The sequence below is a fragment of the Xenopus tropicalis genome, chromosome 8, assembly GCF_000004195.4.
Source record: "Xenopus tropicalis strain Nigerian chromosome 8, UCB_Xtro_10.0, whole genome shotgun sequence".
Classification (NCBI taxonomy): domain Eukaryota; kingdom Metazoa; phylum Chordata; class Amphibia; order Anura; family Pipidae; genus Xenopus; species Xenopus tropicalis.
The window spans coordinates 80,714,104-80,737,139 of record NC_030684.2 but is presented as its reverse complement, the minus strand read 5'-3'; the positions used below and the strand labels follow the sequence as shown (position 1 = coordinate 80,737,139).

Genomic DNA, 23,036 nt, shown 5'->3' with positions numbered 1-23,036 from the left:
CTGTAAATGCAAGTTCACTTGCTGCTGTTGTTCTAAAGTAACTTTACTGGCTTCTGCTTGTGCATTTATTTGTGCAACCAACAAATGATTAGTTTGTTGCTGAGTAGCATTACTCTGCTGCTGGACCCTTAACGCTTCCTGGTGATTTGTATTAGCTTGCTGCTGATTAGCATTGTTCTGCTGCTGGATGGCATTGTTCTGCTGTTGGGTTTGCAGCAACACCTTTAATACTTCCTCCATCTTAGTTTTGGAGAGGGAATAAAAAACTTCACCTTTAAGAGTGTCTGTCTCTTTAAATTTTTGTCTTCACTATTTCCAAGAGAAAATAGCCTATGCCCGCATCCTCCACCATATGTAAGCGAGATCAGACATACAGACAGTCCTTTAGGTGAATACAGTCCATTTTATTATGTACAATGACTGACTCTGGTATCCAGCAGGAGCATAAGCAAAACAAAAGTAAACAAAACCCTTGGGGAGCATGGTCAGTGATCAACCTAAACTTATGACCCAGTAAATAGTACTTCAGGGCCTCCAATGCCCACTTAATGGCCAGGCACTCCCTTTCTACAATGGAGTACCTCCTCTCAGCCGGTGTAAGCTTTCTGCTTAAATAGACTACTGGGTGTTCCTCACCATTTACCACTTGGGAGAGGACAGCTCCCAGTCCTACATCTGAGGCGTCAGTCTGTACCACAAATTCTTTCTTGAAATCGGGCGTTATCAGTACCGGCTGTCTACACAGGGAATTTTTAAGCTTTATAAAAGCTTTCTCAGCCTCTGCAGACCACTTGATCATCACTGAGTTGTTCCCTTTTGTAAGGTCTGTTAGAGGAGCTGCAATGGAAGAAAAGTTAGGCACAAATCTGCGATAGTAGCCCACTATCCCCAAGAAAGCACGAACTTGCTTCTTTTTTTTATAACTTAAAATTTTTATTGGTTATTTCAGGCATACAGATATACAGAAATAGCAATATTTAACATGTATTTAACAATTGCTTATTGTAGCGACTCTGGTATCCAGCAGGAGCATAAGCAAAACAAAAGTAAACAAAACCCTTGCCACACTTGGGCTCTAACTAATACACAGGGTGCTTCCCTCTCTATTACCGGTCCCCTACTGGGATTGCCGGCTAAACCAAAAACACAACTCCCCAGAGTCACAGTACCTTTTGAGAGTCCTTCTGTTTGGGAGAAAATGCTCCAAGCTGCTTCAGGCAGGCACAGACCCTCACACAGCAAATTCAGTCCTCAGTCTCAGCTCCCCCCTCACTCTCTGACTGCAGGCATATCTAGCCTGCTAATTATTCCCCAGGTGAGACTCCCTTGGGGAATTAACCCACTCAGCACCGCTATACATGAGGGAGTAGGAGATGAACCTAGGGGAAATATATCTCCCTTCCACCTGTTTACCTGTTACCGGTTCACAGTGTTTATATATTTTTTTAAATTTTTTAGACATTTAGAGGCCTATATATTGTTACAGAATTTGAATTACACCAAAATTCTACCATATTTTGAAAGCTTAGTTTATCCTGAAAAAAACAATATATTGTTTTCCTGGGTAAACTAAAAGTCCCCCCGAGGAAAGGCCCCTAAAGTGAAACAGTGCAAAATGTTCAAAAACTGTCTGGCAATACAAGTTCCGCTTTGGTCCAAAACGGCTGGCAGTGAAAGGGTCAAAGGGCATGTCAACACCAAAAATAATTTTTTGCCTAATAAAAGAAAACATAATTTCAAGCAAGTTTCCATTGTGAATTTATCAAAAATGTTTAGTGCTTTAAAAGTTATTTGTAAATATAATTGCTATAGAAAGCAGCATTTGCTGATCTCCTGGTTGTTCCTTTATAAACAATGTTGCAAGTGCCAGGCTCCTCTAGCAAGTCAGGTCTGTCAGTCTTCTCCCTTGTGTTACATTGTTTCAAACACCAGAGCCCCCAGGGCAGAAAAAAGAAAGGACAGACAAACACTGCTTCTAATAGCAGTTATATATACAAAAAGGTAAAAACCCATTACAAATATGTAATGAATGTATATTGCAAAGTTGCTTAGAATTGTGTTTTCTTTTAGTAGGCAAAAAATTGTATTTTGGATTAACTTGTCCTGACGTTTAGATTTTACATCTTACAACCAATGTTCGGGTATTGATCATACAATTTAATGCAACAATCTAAAACTAACATTCACATTGAAATTGTAGGATTAAAGTCCTAAAAATAACAAATTGGATGATGTTCCGACCTTTAATAATTGCCAGGCAACAATCGTATAAAAGTTATGTCCTAGAAACACATTGTAGGTCTGTGCAATACATGCACTGATATTGTTATCCAACCAAAATTTTCTAACCTGCAAGGCTGTATTTAGGTGCCACCAAAGGCACTGGACCTAAATGTGGAAGTGATGTCACTTCCCTGCCTACAGCTGTGGCTGAGGAGGAGTTTATTTTTTTTAACATCTTTATATATAGGCATAGGCCCCTGGGAGCCTATATATAAATACGCCTCTGCTAACCTGTCCGATTGACAAAACAATCAAAAATCGTCAGGATTCAGAGCCCACACATTGTCTGAAAATAGTATGAAACTTTGTTTCTTTCCACCTTTGACACCCGCTGCTTCCCGACACTTCTCGCACCCCTTACCTGGGGTTGGAATAGACAACAGAATCAATAGCTTTGTTACTTTTGTCTTTTCAGTCTTTGTAGGAAGGTCGGGTTTCTTACTGTCGCTAGTCCACACAAACAGTAACTTTACTCCTGTATAAAGGTAAGAAAACTGGAAAGTGTTTTGCAGCAGTCACAAGCAAGTGCATCTGTAAGAATGGAAATGTTGGAGCAGCTTATTTCACTTGAACAGTTGTCAGCCAAACAATATCATATATTTGTAGGCTGGTGCATTCCACCAAACAGAATCAAGCTAGAATCCCCAGCAACTCACTCCATAAACATTACTTTCACCTGCCCTTATGATCTGTGGCTCATAAATCAGTAAATGCTTGCGAGGTCTGATGTTCTGACTTCTCTTTACCACAGCGTCTTTGCCTTTTCCTTTTTTCCCAGGACAAGGTGCCCCTTTAAAAAATAGTTGGTTAAAGGAAGAACATACACCAGTGATGGGTAATCTGAGGCTCTCCCAGCACCCCAAATTATAGCTTATTAAGAACAATATCTGTGTTAAGTGTTTCCCTACCGAACATTGTCATGCTCTGAAGCAGGAGTTATATACAGGGATGAACAAAAGCCCTTTTTCTGGGAAATAGTATTTCAGAGGTTTATGGTTGTTGGATTACACTGGCAGTGATCCCCAACCAGTGGCTCATGAGCAACATGTTGCTCCCCAACCCCTTGGATGTTGCTCCCCTTGGCCTCAAAGTAGGTGAACATTTTTGAATTTCTGGTAAGGAGGCAAGATCTGGTTGCATAAAAACAAAGTATAATGCCAAACAGAGCCTTCTGTAGTCTGCCAGTCCACAAAGGGGCTATTAAGTAGCCAATTACATCCCTTATTTGCACCCCCAGGAACCTTTTCCATGCTTGTGTTGCTCCCCAACACTTGTTCCATTTAAATGTGGTTTACGGGTATAAAAGGTTGGGAATACCTGGATTACAGACTCCCACAGTACAAACTCTTTATTAATAGGGAAAGAAGACAAAAATATATGGTCAGGTTTTTTTTCCAGAAAGGTGGCAACCCTAACTATATTCTGCCTGGGAGATATAATACCCACTACCAAATCCTTCCTTTACTGTATATTGTACTTTGGCTGGGTACAGTAGTTTTATGTTTGTTTACTTTTAGTTGTATATAGTGAATGATGACCATAATATTCATGCTGGCACTATATCAATGAAGGACAATAATAATACAACATACAGTGCATTTTAATCACACATTCTACTGGGGAAAAAACATTACAACCACTTTATTGCAAACTTACTCTCCACAGCCCACAGGTGCTTCGCCCAAACGAAACAAGGTGGTTCGGCTAACAGGATATAGAATATTGAAGCAGATTTCGACCACGCCCTGTTACGCCCCAAATTCCCCTGTCTGAATTGTGTTGACTCCCTAAAAATTTGGGAAGTGACATCTCTAAAGGTGGCCCGATCTGCCGACCAACATTCCTATTGTTGCAGATAGATAGGAAACACGACTGAGGTGACAGTCAGTATTAGAGTCAATTCCAAGTATTAAATAGAACAAGACTATGTGCAACGTTTTAATTATTTAATAATTACAGCGTTATATTAAAAAGCGTTTTTAAGCAATATCTTTAAGACTGTAATAACTCCTGGGTTCTGCCCTTGGCATCAAGCAGGAAGTCCATAAAAGGCGGGAATAGTTCTGTATGAAAGCCACAAATATGTTGCCAGTCGAACGCGGTAGCCGCAGCCCTTCTGCATGCAAAGCTCTCTCATATAAAGCACTGGCTGGCAAACTAGTAAATGGATTTTGAGAGCAAAAACTCCCTTTCTCCTCCATTGGCCTATATTTTTCCGGGCGTGTTCCTCCCCTTCGGCAACCTCAGTTCTATTGGTTGGCAGACTTGAGGTGAGCGGTTGAGGGAGGTGTCCTGCACATGCGCACATCTAGTTACTAACAGCAGAGGTAGGACAGCGGCAGGACAGCGCCCGGTCACACGTATTAATACTACTGCCAGCGGGTAGTGGAGGAGTGCAAGGCTGCTAGAGCACCGCGGCCCGGGCACGCATCCCGCTTCTTTCCATCTTCTGCACTCCTGTTCTGCATAAGCTTCCTGCTTTGATTTCTCCGTTTCGCACCGCCATGGTGGATTATCACATGACCAGCGGAGGGGCGCCCCCTCACATGGGCCAGCTGGGACAAGACCAACGGTATATGGAACAGGAGGAGGACTGGGATCGGGACCTGTTGTTGGACCCAGCATGGGAAAAGCAGCAGAGGAAGGTAAAGCGCATATTGCTGTGTTGCTCGTTCTATAGCATATACCTAAGGCTACGAACGTCTGCATGCTTTTTGTAATACAATTTACTGTCTCTGGTATCCGTAGTGAGCTCTCCTTTCATTCTACTTGGAGCAGTTCCTGCCAGTCTGGCGCATGCCCAGCATATTTAAGGAGTCCCTACTCCCCCAAAGACTACACTTTTAATCAACACAAAGCTATGACTATGCTACGAAATATTTTCTTATAACAGTACTTTGGGATGTCACATGCCCCACTGAATTATGTATAATATCAGAAATAATGGACTTTATTATTAATAATTATTCATCATTAATTCATTAATAATAATAATGAATAGAGGAATTTATTATGACTTTATACTTTATTATGTTCGAAGCCACGATGGGGTTCCATAGCACATATACATTTTTTTTCTGAGCTACAGGTAGTTTAAGTCAATTTTTAGTAAATTGTAGTACATATTACAATACTTTTCTGGTGTCTGGTTTGTTGCTGTGCTCTTTGACTTCCAAGATTGTCTTCAGTTTTCTGAGAGAGGAAGTGACACCACTTCCCACCAATAGAATTTGGGGTGTCTGACCTTGCATTCTTCCTCACCATCAAAGCCCATTATTGGGAGAACCATAACTGATTGGTCATAAATATAGCTGATTCCCATCATTTAATTCCTTCTTAAATGTCTGCAATGTCTCTGTGTTTTTAGCTTTGCCTTAAAAAAACTAAAAGTCTCGGTGTACAGTTGCCCTTGTACCCATAGGCTGATCTAGTTTATCAGGAAGACTAGGGGGCACATTTACTAACCCACGAACGGGCCGAATGCGTCCGATTGCGTTTTTTTCGTAATGATCGGTATTTTGCGATTTTTTCGGAAAATTGTCGCGACTTTTTCGTTACTAATACGATTTGTGCGAAAAAACGCGAGTTTTTCGTAGCCATTCCGAAAGTTGCGCAAAATCTGGCGATGTTTCGTAGCGTTAAAACTTGTGCGAAACGTCGCACCTTTTTAAGTTTTAACGCTACAAAAAAGGCGCAACTTTTCGCGCAAGCTTTAACGCTACGAAAAAATCGCCAGATTTTGCGCAACTTTCGGAATGGCTATGAAAAACTCGCGTTTTTTCGCACAAATCGTATTGGTAACGAAAAAGTCGCGTCAATTTCCGAAAAGTCGTAAAGACACCGAAAAAAACGCAAAAAACCCGAAAAAGTCGCAAAATGTTAGTTTTCAAATCGGAATTTTTCCAATTCGGTTCAGATTCGTGTCTTAGTAAATGTGCCTCTAGATGTATGAGTAAGGTAAATTCTGTCAGCTTCATTGCTCAAAACTATTCCCAGAGTTGAATACTGTGTACCAAATGTGATTTAAAATAAATTATTGTAGGGGGTGCAATATCCTGTTAACATACTTATATACAATTAGGGTATTGTTACCAGCTCAGCCCTGTAAGTTGTAAGGACAAGTCATCAAAGGTTTCTTTGACCGTAGGCCTTGTTCTGTTAAATGCCAGGTCTAATAGTATTTAATAAACATTAGTTGTGTGTAAATTCTTTAACATTTATGTTTATAAAGTATAAAGCAAATTTGGATTGTACCCTTGTTTGGTATAAATGAATTTCAAGCGCTGCATAACTTTCTTGTGCTAGGTAACTTTGGTAATATTTTTTATTATCTGAGTGTTACCACTTGACATCTAGTGGAAAATATAGACAACTGTACCTATTAGACAGTATATCAGACATTACCTTTATATGCTCAAATTTAAACTCAACTTCCATTTAAACTAAAAATTAAACTGATATGGACTCCATGTTCTCTTTTCCTTAAAGGACAAGTAAACCCCACACACAGACATTTAATCAGTGAACAGCCTCTTTAAAATCTTTTAATACCTGCCATACTGGTTGTCCAGAGGTTAATAATAAGGCTGCAACATCCCCTTTAATCACTTAGATTTGCTTCTCCTCCTGTAACCTACTCGCCCCCCCCTCAGCAATTTGCTTTGGCTTTTGGCTTGTGGGCATGCTCAGTTGTTCTAAGTTCAGATTACTAAATACGCCCCACAGTCTAGCAGCCAGTGAAGAGATGGCATTGATGGTTCCCATAGAAACTCAGCTCTAGCTGTCTGCTTCAGTTTTTTTCTCCCAACCAACTCTCCTGAGTTCAGCAAACAAAGCAGAACTTTTATCAAAGAGCCTGTATTCTTGATTAAATGTATGCTGAATAAAGCTGGCCATACACGTGGCGATCTCACGATGTTTCGTACGACCGTCGGTCGCACGAAACATCGTCAGATCCGCCACACACCATTCAGGGCTGAATCGGCAGGTAAGGAGGTAGAAACAATAGGATTTCTACCTCCTTCTGCCGATTCAGCTCTGAAGGGAGAATTTTGGTCAGGCGCCTTCTATGGCGCCCGATCAAAATTTTCTAACCTGGCCGATCGGCGAGTCGACCGATATCAGCAGCTTCCTGCGATATCGGTCGGCTCGCTGACATGCCATACACGCACCGATTATCGTACGAAACGAGGTTTCGTACGATAATATCGGTGCGTGTATGGCCACCTTAAGGGTCTGTGTGTGTGTATGCTGTTTGCAGATTTAAATGTAACTGATTATGTATCAGAGGAAAAATGGGCACCGGGTGAAAGCTGCTATTTGCTTAGGAAAATGTGATGGTGCTGGCAAGCGGAGGGGATATATACAGTACAAATGATGCCATTTGGGTGGGGGTGACATGCCCAACTGATATTCATTGTAGTCAAATGTAGGCTTTACATGTCCTTTAAGCATGTATTCCAAAGGTAAGTGAGTAAAGGCAGAACTATAATGCAAGTAAGAGGGGAACTTAGGCTTTGAGGGAGGCCTGAGCTGGAGGGAAGCCATTCTCTGTGGCTGTCATTAGAGATACATTCTCCAGGGACTAAGCAAAAAATGTGCTGTTTACCATACTGTGACTAATTGGTGATGCCATCTGCATATTTAATTAACCCACAGACCCCTCACCCGACAGCCCTCATTAAGGGATGCTGAACTGAAAGTCCTGTTAGGCAACATAGAACTGCTTAAATATTTTCTGAATTTCAAAATAAAAAAAAAATGAACTGGAAAATTTCTTAGAAAAGTGCTGTGAGCATGTTAGTTTCTTTAGGTTATAACTCCTTTAAGGTTTGAGGCAGGGTTTACATTGCTTCGCATGCTCTGAGTGATGTCATAGCTGTAAAATGTCCCGATTTCCTGCTGGCAGTGAAGTGTATAAATGCACAAAGGGGGTGGAACATAAGCCGGTATCCTCTGCTCTTTTGACAGTCATTCCCTGTACAGTGGCAATTTGCTAGGTACTGTTCAGAGTGAAATTATTTTGGTCTAATAGACTGCCTGTAGTATGATTTGGGAGGAAGAGGTCTTGTTTGTAGTAGCATTACATTCACTGACTTCTAGTCAGATGCAGCCCCAGAGAGTCAGCAGCTTATCTGCTATGTAAAGGCCCTCCCAAACTGCCTCTTCAGTATATATCTGACCATCAGGTTGGTTTAAAAATCCTATCAGCCTGGGGGCCAATTTTAAACAAGCATATGTTAATGTGTTTGGCCTGCTTAAGGAATAAAGCTTTGTTGCTAACTAGTCACACCTGGCAGTCGGTAAAGGCACTGACCCTTGGTTCTATGTAGGTGGATTCCTGAAGTTGTAGATTTGTTTTCTTAAGTTCAAAAAAACAATAATTTGCAGCAGTATACTATTTGGTTGACATACTGCTGTTAGGGAGAAGACACATGGGATAATTAGTTTCTGTGACTTTTTAAAACTTAGTTGCGGCAATTTATCAGCCATAGATTAATAAATGAGTTGCCTCGACTAATCACATGTTGTTTGCAGCATGCCGATTAGTTGCCACAACTTTCTAAAAAGTTGCGGCCACTAATTGCCCCCAGTGTCTTTGCCCTTAAACTTAAAATGGACCTGTAAATGTAACTCACGAGCATGGTTTATTTGTTTCCCTTATCTTGAGAGCAAAGTTTGGGTATAGTTGATCTCACAAAATATACATGTCTTTTCTTTAATGATAACCCTTGGAAGTGGTCCCATGCACAGTTTTGCATCTGCTGCATTCATGCCCTCGGAAGAGCTTTATGACCTACCTATTTGCATAATTCAAGCTTGATAAAAGACCTGAGATATCCTTATTGTGCTACCTCAACCTGGCGACGGAATTTTATTTACATGCAATATACACATTGTGATGCAGTATCAAACTTTATTTTAAACAGGATCCTCACTTAAATTTGATCAGTAAGTTATAGGAACTAATATTCCCAATATAACATTACATGTCACGCAAGTTTTGTCAGTGTTTAGCAGCTGTGATTTTCTGTGCAACAAAATGTGCGGCATTGTCTTGTGGGTCACCCCAATGTAGACAATTGCAGGTGCCTCCAGTTCCTCACAACTGTTGCCTAAAAAAGCAGGTTGCTGAAGAAGCCCTGTGAGGTACAGACCCAATGGACTTGTGAAATAGATCTCTCCTTTTTCACTAAAGGAAAATTATTTTAGAAAATTCTGTATATTTTGGTACAGGCTGCAGTATCAGGATAAATGTCTGTGTAGTAGATGATTTTTCTGCTTGTCTCCAGGCTTGTACTTGTTCACTTTTATTGGGTGGAGACCTTTATCCAGAGTGTTCCAAGGGTGGGGTGAAAGATCAGTAATTCATCCGACTGGGAGTGTTGAGTCACGCCTATCAAACTCTAGGTATATTTTCTGTCGGAATACAAGTGATCCACTTGTAATTTTCTCCTCCTCCACCCCTTTGTTGTTTTGTGATTCATGGTTCAGAACATGGGAGCACCCTGCTAAGAACGTTGATGCAATTTGGGAAGCTCATTTAGATCATGGCTAGATAATAATGTGAAGGGTGTCACTGTCCGAGAGCATGGAGAAATCTGCATTTTCTGTTGCCAGTGACCTGAATTTCGTGTTAGTTCAGGTCTTCTTTTAGTTCATTACCACAGTAATTGTGAGAGTTTCTTTTGTGATGAAACTTTTGTAATTTCATTTTTTTTTAACCAATGCATAATCTGCATGTTAGTTGTTTTTTTTTGGGTTTTTTTTGCCTAAACCAAAATAACTTGTCTTTGCACACATTCTGCTTATTGAGTAAGATGATGACTACATTCTAAAAGACTGAATGTCTGTGGTTAAAACTGTGTGCCTCCTTATTTACTAAGTGATTCAAAGCTGAATTCTATTTTTCATTTCTTCTCACAAACTGGCTGCTTACAAACCTGGTGTGCCAGTTGAAACTAAATCCAGTGACCTATTAGTTGAGAGCCTGGAAACCTTGCATGTTTGTGCTTTTAATTCCCAGTGGCCAGGCCCTCTTACCAAGCCTGAAAGGCCTCTTTATGGGGACGCTTCGGCTCAATACAGTTGCCTTTTTGTGTTAGACAATAACTACAGATACACTGTGCTCTCCATCTTCACATGCTGGCCAGACCTGTGGTGTCAGGTTTTACAGGCTCCCATCCACATGCTGCAGCAACGTGCAAATGTATTCTTTAGGTGTACCTGTTGAAAACTCAGAAGTGGATGCAGAATTTACAATATAATTAACTTTTTTTCCCCTAGTATGCCCAGTAGTTGATCTGCACACCTCTGATGGCTTGTGCTTCAAATGTATATATATTTTAATTTGGAACAGCAATGATTTGGGTATAATTTTGTATATTAAATTCCAACACCTGCATTGCACACAATTAATTCTTTATTTTCCAACCTCTCTTTCTGCTTCAATGCTTCTGTTTGGGACTATAGTAGGGCTTTGACGCAATTACCTTCTCTACCTTTTTTTGAGTAAACAGATGACTAAAATCTCATGATATTGCTTATGGTTGATTAAAAAATGTGATGTAGCACACATCCCCCACATTAATACTTGAAAAAGGGGCCTGTCCACATTCCCAAGAGTTAATTACAACTCGTGTGATGCTTGTCACTTCCCATTGTTGTTAATGGTACATACCATGGGAAGTACAACAATTTTACCACAACTTTGTAGTGACTGTACAAAATGTTCCCCATAGACCTGATCTGAAATTGCCTGACAAGCGCTTGGTGGAGCCAGAAGAAGCTTCCTTTGATAGCAGGAAGTCTGTATAAATTCTTGCATGGAAAACCTGCCATCAGGAGCTGTTTTACTTCTGGTTTGCACACAAGTAGTTCTACCATCACAGCTTGCTGCCTGGTTCAGAGTTGAATGCATTGAGATTGAAGGACCTGAAACTTTTTGTAAATTTGTTTGCAACTAATTTCTGCTTACAAAATATTAGCAGCAGCAGCAGGGAGACTAATTCTTTATAAGCTACATCAAGACTCCAAAAGGCTATCCCTAGCATTCCCCTGTACTAAGCAAAGTACTTGGTAAAAAGTTACCTGTTAACCATCTCTGTAATTGTACTTTTAACCTTCTACTCCTCTAATCATTAACCATATTTCTGCAAGGACTGACAGAAGGGAATAGGTTAAGTGGGAGTTTTTGTTTGTCATGGAACTCAAACAAGAACAGTTGATTGTTTCAGCTGTGCCTACAGGCAGTGTAAGGCTAATGGCACACATGGCATTTTCTCCTATGGCGTATAAACATTGGCAGATAAAAAGCTGACTTATAAATTTCCTGTATGTGTAGTGACAGGCATATAACTACAGACATGGAGCAGAATCAGCTTGCCTTTTCTAGCTGAATCTGCCCTATGTGCACAGTCTCAGTAATTCCTTTCACTACACACTTGAGACTGATCGACCTTTTCTCCACTAGCATTTTTGCACAAACAGTGAAAACACTATTGGTGTTATGTAGTTAGTTAAAGGTGTAAAGTCTGCTACAGGTCTTAGTCACCTATAGAAACATATCAGCAAGTAGTGTTTACTGGTCATCTGTTTTAGGCCTCGTATTCATGAGCATTCCTTCCTGCACTCCCCTGTGGTGGTGTTCTCCTGCCTTCCACCATAAGGGAGTTCACAATGAAACACTTCCCGGTCTTCCTTGTTGGGCTGTGCTAACATAGGCACATGTAAGCAGCGAACACAGGTGGAACCCAGCATGTTGCATGTTCTCCTCAGCTTTGTGCACCATAATAGAAAACTTTTTACTGCAATGAGTAGGGTTGTGCCTCTGCAAATACAGCATTCAGAAGTGCCAGTCTTACCAGGGTTTGGGAAAAGTTTTCTGTTGCTGCTGCCAAAGCTGTGGTGGACTTTAAGGAGCAGAATGGCTTAAAAAATAGCTTGGAGGGCTGCCCAGCATAAATGGCCTGGGGAAAAATCTAATGTGTGCTTCTGCATTTCCACTGCATAATATTAAGGTCCCCATACACGGGCCGACTATAGCTGCCGATATCGGTCCGTGTATGGGCAGAACAGAGCTGCCTGGTCGACCGATATCTGGCCTGAAATTGGCCAGATCTCAATCGGCCAGGTTAGAAAATCCGGTCGGATCGGGGACCGCATCGGCTCGTTGATGCGGTCCCCGAACCGACTGCCCCATGGCCGCAAATGTAATCCGATCGTTTGGCCCCAGGGCCAAACGATCGGATTATTTTTTTAAAAGCCACTTGCTACCTGATATCGCCTCCCCGTAGGTGGGGATATCGGGTGAAGATCCGCTCGCTTGGCGACATCGCCAAGCGAGCGGATCTTATAGTGTATGGGGACCTTTAGGCTCACAGTGTAATGCAGTGCCCCTCCCTTACTTTGTTCCATTGTGTTTATGATAGATTCTGGGACTAGAGGAAATCAGAAAATCTGTGCACCACATAGTATAAAAAGCAGAGAAACTTCGCTATGAAGGTAAAGGGAAGGGGTTGCCTTAAATATTGAGTCTAACGGGCATAGTTTTTAGTGTGTAAGCCTACATCACCGGTGGTGTTGCCCATAGCAACCAATCAGATCTTTGCCTTTGTTTTCTAAATTGTAGGTGATCGTTAAATTCTAATTGCTGGCTGGTTACTCTTCACAACATTACTGGTGATCTTTGATTACACACTATAATAAATGCCCCTCAGTGTTCAGAATTGGTCACTGCAATCACAGACACAATTTCAATCTGTGGAATTAGGTATGCTCATGGGGAAAAAAATATTGTTGGATAGTGTTTATGCATCTTTTTTGCTCAAGCTCAGCTGAATGATCTCAAAAAGATGGGAACTAAAGCCTAACTAAAGAAATAGAGCATTATGTTTTGGGCTTCTGTACTAGTCCAAGGCAACTACAACCCGTCAGCAGGGAAGATCTTTGCCTCCAAAGGTGCCCCAGTAGCTCCCCGTGTTCTTTTTTGCCGATTAACTGCACATGCTCTGTGTTGCTGTCACTTACCTGAGTTTATTGGCAGACACTGTATATATAGAATATAAATGTCACAATATAAGGCTGACTAGTAATTAATTCAGAGTATAGTATATAAAGTGTGGCATTTTTAACCATAATTATTTTTTGAGTTTAGTTCTGCTTTAATTAAAATACATTATCTCTTAGTTAAAACTGACTCAGTAGTATTAGAATTACACCTTATAATTTTCTGTGACACACATTTGAATGAACAGTGCATTGTGCATAATGTTTACATGTAAACATAATATTTTAAATTTCTGTTGTTACTGGCCTTTTAGGTTTAGGACTTACATGTGATGCTGAGTTGTATTCAGTGCCTGTTTTTTTGCCTGTACCTGCTAGGTTGGTTTGTAATCATTTGGAGCAGTACAGAGCAGAGCTTCGGAATCCTGGAGTCAGAAGCAATTTTGGGAACCTGGAGTCTGCAAAATTGTACTGACTCCTAATAAGTTTAAATAGTAATGAAAATACAATATATCTCAAGTCATGTTTTACAGATAAAAGTCGTAACAATGGGTAGTACGTTAGCTTCGTAGCCTGTAGTTCTTTGGTTTGTTCCCAAAAGCGATGAAACGCCTTGTATGTTGTGTTCTCTTAATCAACATGGAAAATAGATTAGTATATTAAAAACAGAGGAGTTGGAGGTACATTTAAAGGATTTATGTACGGACTCCACAGACCTGGTACAGAGAACTCAAGGCTATTCTATTTATTCCATCAATGGTTAATATCTAGTTGTATGTGTGCAGGTCTGGGGGTTCAAAAAAAAGGCCCTGTTTTTGCTGTAGATCAGCAAACGTTTTAGGTAAATGCTACTAGCTTTTATTTAGCTGTATCCAGCATTAAACCATGTTTCAGAGGGAACTAATAATGGGAATATGAACAGTGTTTAAAAAAGCTTGCATATTGTTACATGTTTAGCTCAGAGGACTGTTCTTTTCATAATTGATATGCTCTAGCAATATATTTGCAATGATGTCTGAAATATGGCAACTTGTGTAGTAAGTGTGGTATACTTTTATTGTGTACTTCTTTTTCTCAGATCCAACCTGCCTCACAGCATAACATTTTTGCATAGCTTGTTTTAATGGCTGTTCAATGTCCAGTGTCCAGGATTTTCTGATGAGAGCTTGTTTCCTTGGATTGCCGTGGAAGAATTTGAACTATGCAGTATTTTTTTTTTTTTTAAACTGCCAAGCAGAAAATGTCTGAACCCGTTGGATGTTTTTCTCAAACTTTAACTAACCAGAATTTAGAGCCCTGCCAGAAATATTGCATTTCTTTCTCTAGAATGTGTGCATAACCCCAGATAATCTGCTGTCCCGTTTCCCACAAATTACAGGAATGTGGTGTCACTGGAACAGAAGCTCAAAATAATTCTTTATTCCAAGGCCCTATAAAAGCATTTGCACAGATCAAATCATTGTAATAAATTCCTTACTGTATGCTAGAAATCCGCACAACTCATTGCACTAGGTAACAAACTCTGAGACTGAACCTAAAAGCTGCCATCTTCTCTATTTCATAGTGGTGCCAGTATAAAAGAATGTCAAAACATTTTATACTGAGGGTTATAATAAATATGTAATGTATCTGTGTTCCCTTGTGGAGAAATAACTGTTTGGTTATACTTTAAAGGACATGTAAACCCCACACACAAAAATGTTATCAGTGATCAGCCTCTTTGAAATCTTTCAATACCTGCCACAATGGTTGTCAGAGGTTAATAGTAAGGCTGCAACATCTCCTTAATCACTTAGATTTCCTTCTCCTCCTGTAACCCACTCAGCTCCCACCCTCAGGAATTTACTTTGGCTGTTGGCTTGTGGGCATGCTCAGTTTTTCTAAGCTCAGATTACTAAACACGCCCCCCAGTCTAGCAGCCAGTGAAGAGATGGCACTGCTGGTTCCCATAGAAAATCAGCTCTAGCTGTCTGCTTCAATTTTTTTTTTCTCCCAACCAACTCTCCTGAGCTCAGCTCAAACAAAGCAGAACTTTTATCAAAGACAGTTCTGCCTGTGTGAGCCTGTATTCTTGATGAAATGTATGCTGAATAAAGGTCTGTGTGTGTAGGCTTTTTGCAGATTTAAAAGTATCCAATTATGTATCAGAGGAAAAATGGCCACCAGGTGAAAGCTGCTATTTGCTTGATGGAAATGTGATTGTGCTGGCAAACGGAGGGGCTATATGCAGTACAAATGATGCCATTTGGGTGGGGGAGACATGCCCAACTGATATACATTGTAGGCAAATGTAGGCTTTACATGTCCTTTAAGGCTTGTACATGATCACACTGTTTTCTCTCTCTCTCTGGCCACATTGTTCCTTTTCTCCTCCCACAGCTGTTCTCAAGTGTAACAAATCAGCTCAGGGCATGGCCTGATTTATGTAATAGTATGCTGGCTATAACTCCAGGCATAAAACTAGGTGCAACAACATCTTATATTTGCACATAGCTTCTACCATGTAATACCACAACACTGTGTCTATTATGTTTACAGAATTGTTAAAGAAAAAGGAAAGGCATTTTGGCATTTTATTGGCAATAGATTAGGTACAATAGCACAGATCACAGCAGAGTAGGGAAGGGGGAGAGGAGAGAGCTGCATATAGACTTGTGCTGTGCCCTGAAGACTTCTTCTGAGTAGAGGAAGTCTGATACCAAAGAACACATGTATGCAAAAGAAGGAAAGAAATCCTGTGTTTCTTTTGATAGAGGACTTCTGTGAGTGCTTATGGCTGTATTTACATAGACCTTTCTGATAAAGCTTATTTAGTTTTTACCTTTCCTTCTCCTTTGAAAATGATGTGGGTTGCCCTATAAAATGCGCTAAGACCTCAGTCTTCAGCTATATAAATGAAGGAGAGCAAAACAACTGTGGCAGTCTTTTCTTTTCAGGTAATTGTTTTATTCCTGTTAGCAGTTTACTAATATCCTTCCTATAAATTGTCACCCAAAACTGCACTGCATGCTGAAGATTGAGTCTTGCCAAGGATCTTTAATGAGGCAAAATTTCAATGCTTTGAAACCGTGCTGGCACATACTCATAGGGGCAGATTCATCAAAGTACTAGTTTGAATCCCAAAATGGGTAAAATTCGAATTAGATACAATAATTTCTGGCGATCGCAAATATCATGAAAATGCTTATGAAAAAATTGGAATAGTCACGATAATATCGTAATGGCAATCCGAAAGTCACAAAATTTTTGTATCGAACTATGGTAAACGGCGGGGAAACCTTTCTAACTTTGATCCTTCTGTGCATGATTTTGGAAGTCTCCCATAGGACTCAATGGCACTCTGCAGCTCCGACCTGGCCCAAGAAAAGTCACCATACTGAAGCATGAATAAATCCGAAACTTTCATATTCAGCACGACAATTTGATTTTGTCGCACAAATTTTGTCGCGAAGTACGAAAAAGTTACGCAAATGTGCGAAAAAGTCGCAGAAAATATGCACAGTATGAACCAATACGAATATTTTGTATTCAGACTCAATCGTACTTTGATAAATGTGCTCCATAGTGTTGTGACTTGAAATAAGTTTCAGTACCTTATTCCATTATACCTGATCTAAAAGCGTTTCTATTTCAGTTGTTAAACTAACAGACTTATAAGTTACATTGCATAGAACTGAATTCTTTGTGAATACTTGCAAAACATTAGCTATTTGCCAGTAGCTTTTTACTGGCAGCAAATGGCTTGCTTTGTAGGCAGCTTTAGGCAGGTGTGTGTTCTGCATAGCATGTAAAAAAAAAAAACTAGACATAGTTGAGCACTCTTTATTATAAGGAGTTTGAAAGAATGAGTGGATATTTTTAAAGGATAGATGATCTCATGAGGTCTTTGTACTAAATTCTTGCTGACGTTTCATGCCTGTGTCAACAAACTAGAAAATAGAAATACCTGTATCGTGCTGACATTTTGACTTTACCAAAGTAACCTATTATGAATTGTGAAACTGGTGCTACTGTTACAACATGTTGCTCCCCAACCCCTTGGATGTTGCTCTCAGTGCCCCTAAACCATGTAGTTATTTTTGAATTCCTGACTTGGTGGCAAGTTTTGGTTGAATAGAAACAAGATTTACTACCAAATAAAGCCCCCTGTAAGCTGAGTGTGCATAGAGGCTATCTAATAGCCAATCTTAGCCCCTATTTGGCACCTCCATGAACTTTTATGATGCTTGTGTTGCTCTCCAAGTCTTTTTACATTTGACTGTGGCTCACTAGTAAGAAAGGTTGGGGATCCCTTCTCTAATGTTTCCATTTTTACTGTGCGGAATGCAGAATTAGTAACATTTAACCATTTACAGAATGTAGGATAGTTAAAACAGCACTGTTTTTAACTTTTGCTTAGGTATAAATTGTCTTATTTTGCAGCAGCATTCAAAAGAAAGCTTGGAACAGTACCTGATTGTAAAGTGGTTTAGAATTCTGCTTTTCTTAAAATATGAGGACCGAGATCTTGTTCTGGCTTGGAAATACAGACTTAAAAAATTGTCCCTTACTCTGGCATCAGCCTTTCCTGCACCTGCACTCTGAGCTATTGTGGTGCAGGCACATGGAATGATTTCAACACCAAAATCTGCTCCATGCGCCTGCTTCGGCCGATTCAATGGCTTTGAGTGGAGACACAGAGAAAGGCTAATGCTGGTGTAGGGGCTGATTCTTGGTTTGCATTATCAGCAGGCCGAAAATCAGCCCTGTGCGACTTTAGCTTCACAGTTTGCAGTGTTCTTTACTGAAAACAGGTTAATGCAGTGGGGCTAGTAGTTAAGAAATAAAATTCAAGTTCCATTTAAGAGCAGCAGGGTAAAACATTGGTGGGGAATCTAATTCTCTGTATGTAGAGCATTAAATGACACGATTTGGTTATTTACTGATTACTTTATTTTGACCCACAGTCTAGGTGTTATATAGGGAGATCAAGTCTGAAATAGGCTATCGCTATAAGTTCTTCTGCATACAACATAGTGTGAATAGGTGTCATTAATATATTTAGCTTTATTTTTTATAGCTTCAACACATTTGTGCAGAGCTTTAGATATTGTCCGTCTTTCACAGCAGTCCCTGTCCCAGTGGAGCTTACAGTCCAGTGTCCCATTTACACAATGGGTCAGTTTTATCAGGAGACTAAATGAGCTTTAAATAAGACAGGTTCCCCCAAGGTTCTCTGTAACAGTCCTGGATGGGACTTGTTTTTTCAGTCCTGGATGGGATTCTTTTTTACTACCACCCTGAGTCAATAACACATCACAACCTCAGCAAGCTAAATCCACCTGTGCATGGGGACCTATCAGAACAAATGGGTGATCCCTCTCACATTCTTCAATATTAATCTAGGGCAAACTCATCCACTTTGATAGCAGGAGAAGGATTTATTTTTTATCATAAACAGGTTCTAGGTGGGCTACAGTGTCTGGGATGTATTATATGCTATTGTGTTGGGTATGAAGACGCCCAGCCCAGGGTCTTTTGTTCAAAACAGCCACCCAGGCCACCAGGGTATTTTGTTTGTTGTTTACTAAAATAGCCAGCCAGCCCAGGGTCAGTTGTTTAGTTTTACAGGCCTTGTTTTAAAAATTAAAGGCTGTAGGCAACTGTGTTTCAGAGGTAACATTAAAATATCACTGTATATTCTGTATGGGCCTACATGTCTGAAAAGTCTACTTTATAGTTTACATATCACATCTGAAAATGTATATATTTCCATCACACTACACTACCCTATGTGGTTTAACTCAAAAGTAAGGAAGTTAAGAGAAATGCATTTAAAAATTACAAGTCAGAGGGGAAAGAAGCTTCTTGTAAATAATATAAGCACTACAAGTACTGTACAACACCAATCAGGAAGGCATGGGTAGGATATGAGGTACTGGTTGCTTCACATGCAAAAATTTAATCCTGAAAATTTGAGGTTTATCAATAGTAAAAACTTGTAGTGTGTGGCTCCATTACAATGCAAATAATTTTGTTATTAAGGGCTCAAAAAAGCAAATGTGCCTAATGATATTTTCTTTCAGTGTTTAAAATAATTTCAACTCACCTGGTAAGGGCACAGATACCTTGGCTTAATCAAGTCATTCACTGCCACAGGACATGATACTTTAATGTTAACTCAAAGTTAAATGTGAACAAGGCACCAGGGCCCAATGAAATACACACTTGAGTACTAAAAGCTGTGAAGTTGTGGAATTCACTCCCGAGGCTATTTTAATGGCAGATGCATTAGCTTTTAGAGCAGGGGTCCCCAACCTTTTATACCAGTGAGCCACACAAGCATGAAAAAAGTTCCTGGAGGTGCCAGGATAGCCCTTATGTTAACTGGCAGCCTAAAGGAGGCTCTGGTTTTTATGCAACCAAAACTTCTAACCAGAAATTCAAAAATAAGCACCTGCTTTAAGGCCACTGGGAGCAACATCCAAAGGGCTTGCGATCAATTAAGAAAACACAGGTTTACTGAAATTAGCTCTTAGTAGAGTTGATTCAGGGGGTCAGGAACAATTTTTCACCCTCAGATGGGCTTTCTGTCTTCTGGATCAGCTAGCAGATAAGCGGGTTTCATTTAAACCAAAAAGTTGAACTTGATGGATTTATAACATTCTTCAATCTAAATGTTACTGGGACTCCTGTAGCTTGCCTCTCATATCTCACTAGGATACACCATGTCTTATGCTGTCTTTTTAGAGTATTTTGCAATTTTAAATTGTTAAGCTGCATAAAAGGTTTGATCTCCTGTTGGCCCAGGAAGCTACTTTTGTATCCTTAGAATACGTAACGCTGGGAAGTATCTTCTGCTTATTAAGAATAAACTATTTTTTTCAAAGGCTTTTATTCTGTAGTGATTGCTCGACCTTCTGCTTTCCACCACCCGTGGGTTGGATGAGTATTCAGGCCTTGCCAGTACCGTAACAAATGCGGAACAGCAAGTCTTTCCAGGGTGTGGTGGTGAAGGTTGTGTCTAAAATGTGTACTGACCGGAGGATTTGAGCAGACCCATACATCACGAAACTATGATCCAGGCACACTTAGCAATGAGCCTATATACTATGTTATTAAAAACCTGCATTTCTTAATTAGGTTCTACAATTAAAGTGGGTTGTTCTTAAACTTTAATAGGTTTAATTCATGATTTGGCATTTCATTTTTCTTACATAATGGTAAAATAGTTAATTTAGCTGCCTTATGCCACTGGAGTATTGGGCTCTATTAAACAGAATACAGGTTATTCAGATGCTCGGGACCAAGGGTATTCCGGATATGGGGGTTTTCCGTAATTTGGATTTTCATACCTTAAGTCTACTAAAAAATCAACAAAACATTAATTCAACCCAATAGGATTATTTTGCATCCAGTAAGGATTAGTTATATCTTAGCTGGGATCAAATACAAAGCACTGTTTTATTTTTACAGAGAAAAAGGATATCAATTTTAAAAATCTGAATTATTTGATTAAAATGGAGACTATGGGAGACAGGCTTTCTGTTATTCTGAGCTTTCTGGATATCTGGTTTCTGGATAACGGATCCCAAACCTGTACTATGGGGCCGATTCATTAAAACACGAGTTCGAATCCCGAATGGGAAAAATTCGGATTGGATACAATAATTTCTGAAGATCGCAAACATCACGAAAATGCTTACGAAAAAATCGTATTAGTCACAATAATATTGTATAAGTGATCCGAAAGTCACAGAATTTTCATACCGAACAATTGTAAACAGTGGCAGAACCTTTCTGAATTTTTCGTGCAAGCATACGAAAAAGTTGCGTGGGCGTGCAAAAAAATCGGCAAAAATACTCTTGGAGCGTTCCAATGAAAGCTCCAGGCATTCGTGTCTTAATAAATCTCCCCTTATGTGTGCTGAGTATGTAAACTCCATAGCTTCATGTTTAATATTGTCATCACAGAAATAATATTGATAGAAGTAAAAAAACTACACTCCATATGCTTACTCGCCATTAGTGCAAATGGTGCGATAACTCTTAACCCAGTGTGCACAGTTATTTTGGGAGCCAGTATGGTAGTGTGTTAACAAATGCCCTCTGCCAAAAAGTGTACAGACCCAGTTAAAAAAAAAAAAAAGTTCCTTTAATTGCAACTGGTGGATTCATCAGTTGCAATTAAAGGCCCTGGTTCATTAAAAGGTTAATTAAAAAGATAATAAAAGGCCAAAGTTTATATTAAAAAATAAAAGATTATATTTAACCTGAGACAGGATGCTAGCCGTTTAAGTGCAGGCTACTGGTGTGTAAGCACATAAAATACCATGAACCAAAGGGCAGGGCAACCTGCTTTCAGAATGAGAAGCAGTAGATTATTGCTGAAGGTGCTGCTATAAATGGAATCAACACAGCTTTATTATGGGTTTTGCTTAGCATTTTAACCACTCCTATGCAAGAAAAAAAAAAAATTTTCAAAATATAACTGCTGTATAAATTTGAACTGTCCTGTGCTAAATGTACTGCTCAGGCAAAACACAAACTATATTTGTTGACATTTTCCCTTTAAAATCTGGGAGAGAGGGCTGGTAATTATCTATTCATTCTAAACTGTTGGCAGTGTCTTAAATGTTGTGTTCCCTCTGTAACTGCATCAAGAGAAGAATTTTGGTTTACTACCAAAATATTCTGGTTGCCACATAACTGGTTTATTAGTGGTAACATATTATACACAAACACGTAATGTTGCTTTTTCTTCTTGTTTGCGAGTACTTTGTAAATACGACTGAATTTAAATCTGGCTGATAAACATTTTGATCAATTGTTGGCCTGTGAACTTGTCTGCTATCCATTTTTACCAAGTAAGGACATGTTCATGTTCCTTATTGCCTCTCCCACTCCCCTTGTCAGACAGGTAGGGCAACTTTCTGCATTGCTTGTTGACATCTTACCCTGAGAATTCATTACATTCACACCTAGACATAGAGAGCACAGTTTCAGACTTATCTAGTTAACTTTCATTCTGCTGCAGACACACATTATTTGCTTCAACATAAAGGTGGCACCTGTCATTGTGACTGGAAAATCATCAGAAATTCAATTATGCAAACCATTTTCTTGCATTTCTCCAACCCTTTGAATTAATACATACCCAGTACCTTTTTTTGGGGGCCATTTTAATTAGTATCACAGCAGTTCTTCTACATTTCTTAACATCTGATGTAAAAAATTCTGTTGTATAAGAATTTGTATAAATAAACATTTCTTCTCAATATCTTCTTATAAGGCACAGCCTCATCCATCAGGATGGACCTCAGACTCACATTAGCGTTCATGTGTATCAGCTTAATGATGCACCTTATAGTTTAGCTTGCTCGACATTTAACTCTCTGCTTCAAAGTTTGCTACTAAAGTATAAACAGAAAATTTCATCAGTAGGCAATTTTAGTCCTTTTTGGGTCCTATTAGGAAAATAACTACCGTATATACTCGAGTATAAGCCGAGGTACCTAATTTTACCTAAGAAAACTGGAAAAACTTATTGACTTGAGTATAAGCCTAGGGTGGGAAATGCAGCCGCTACTGCTAAGTTTCAATAATCAAATTATTTAATAAAAGGACACTCACAAGTGCTTACATGACTACCATATTATTTAACACAAGGTATGGGCTGGTAAATAAGGCGTATCCAACATAAGATAACCATATGCAAGGTTGTACAGGTTAATATCTCATTTAATTTTACATACATATTGAAATTG

General features: G+C 39.6%; 1 protein-coding gene across 4 annotated transcripts in view; it reads left to right on the top strand.

Annotated features, from left to right (window-relative positions):
• Positions 1-4,547: 4,547 nt before the first annotated feature.
• The window catches only part of actn4 (actinin alpha 4), a 52,735-nt gene continuing 34,246 nt past the window's right edge, over positions 4,548-23,036 (top strand). Inside the window, exon 1 of one of the 4 annotated variants that reach the window (XM_018096217.2) lies at positions 4,548-4,928. In XM_018096217.2, the coding sequence (XP_017951706.1) occupies positions 4,788-4,928 (141 nt within the window). In that variant the 5' untranslated portion in view covers positions 4,548-4,787. 4 annotated transcript variants of the gene reach the window in all.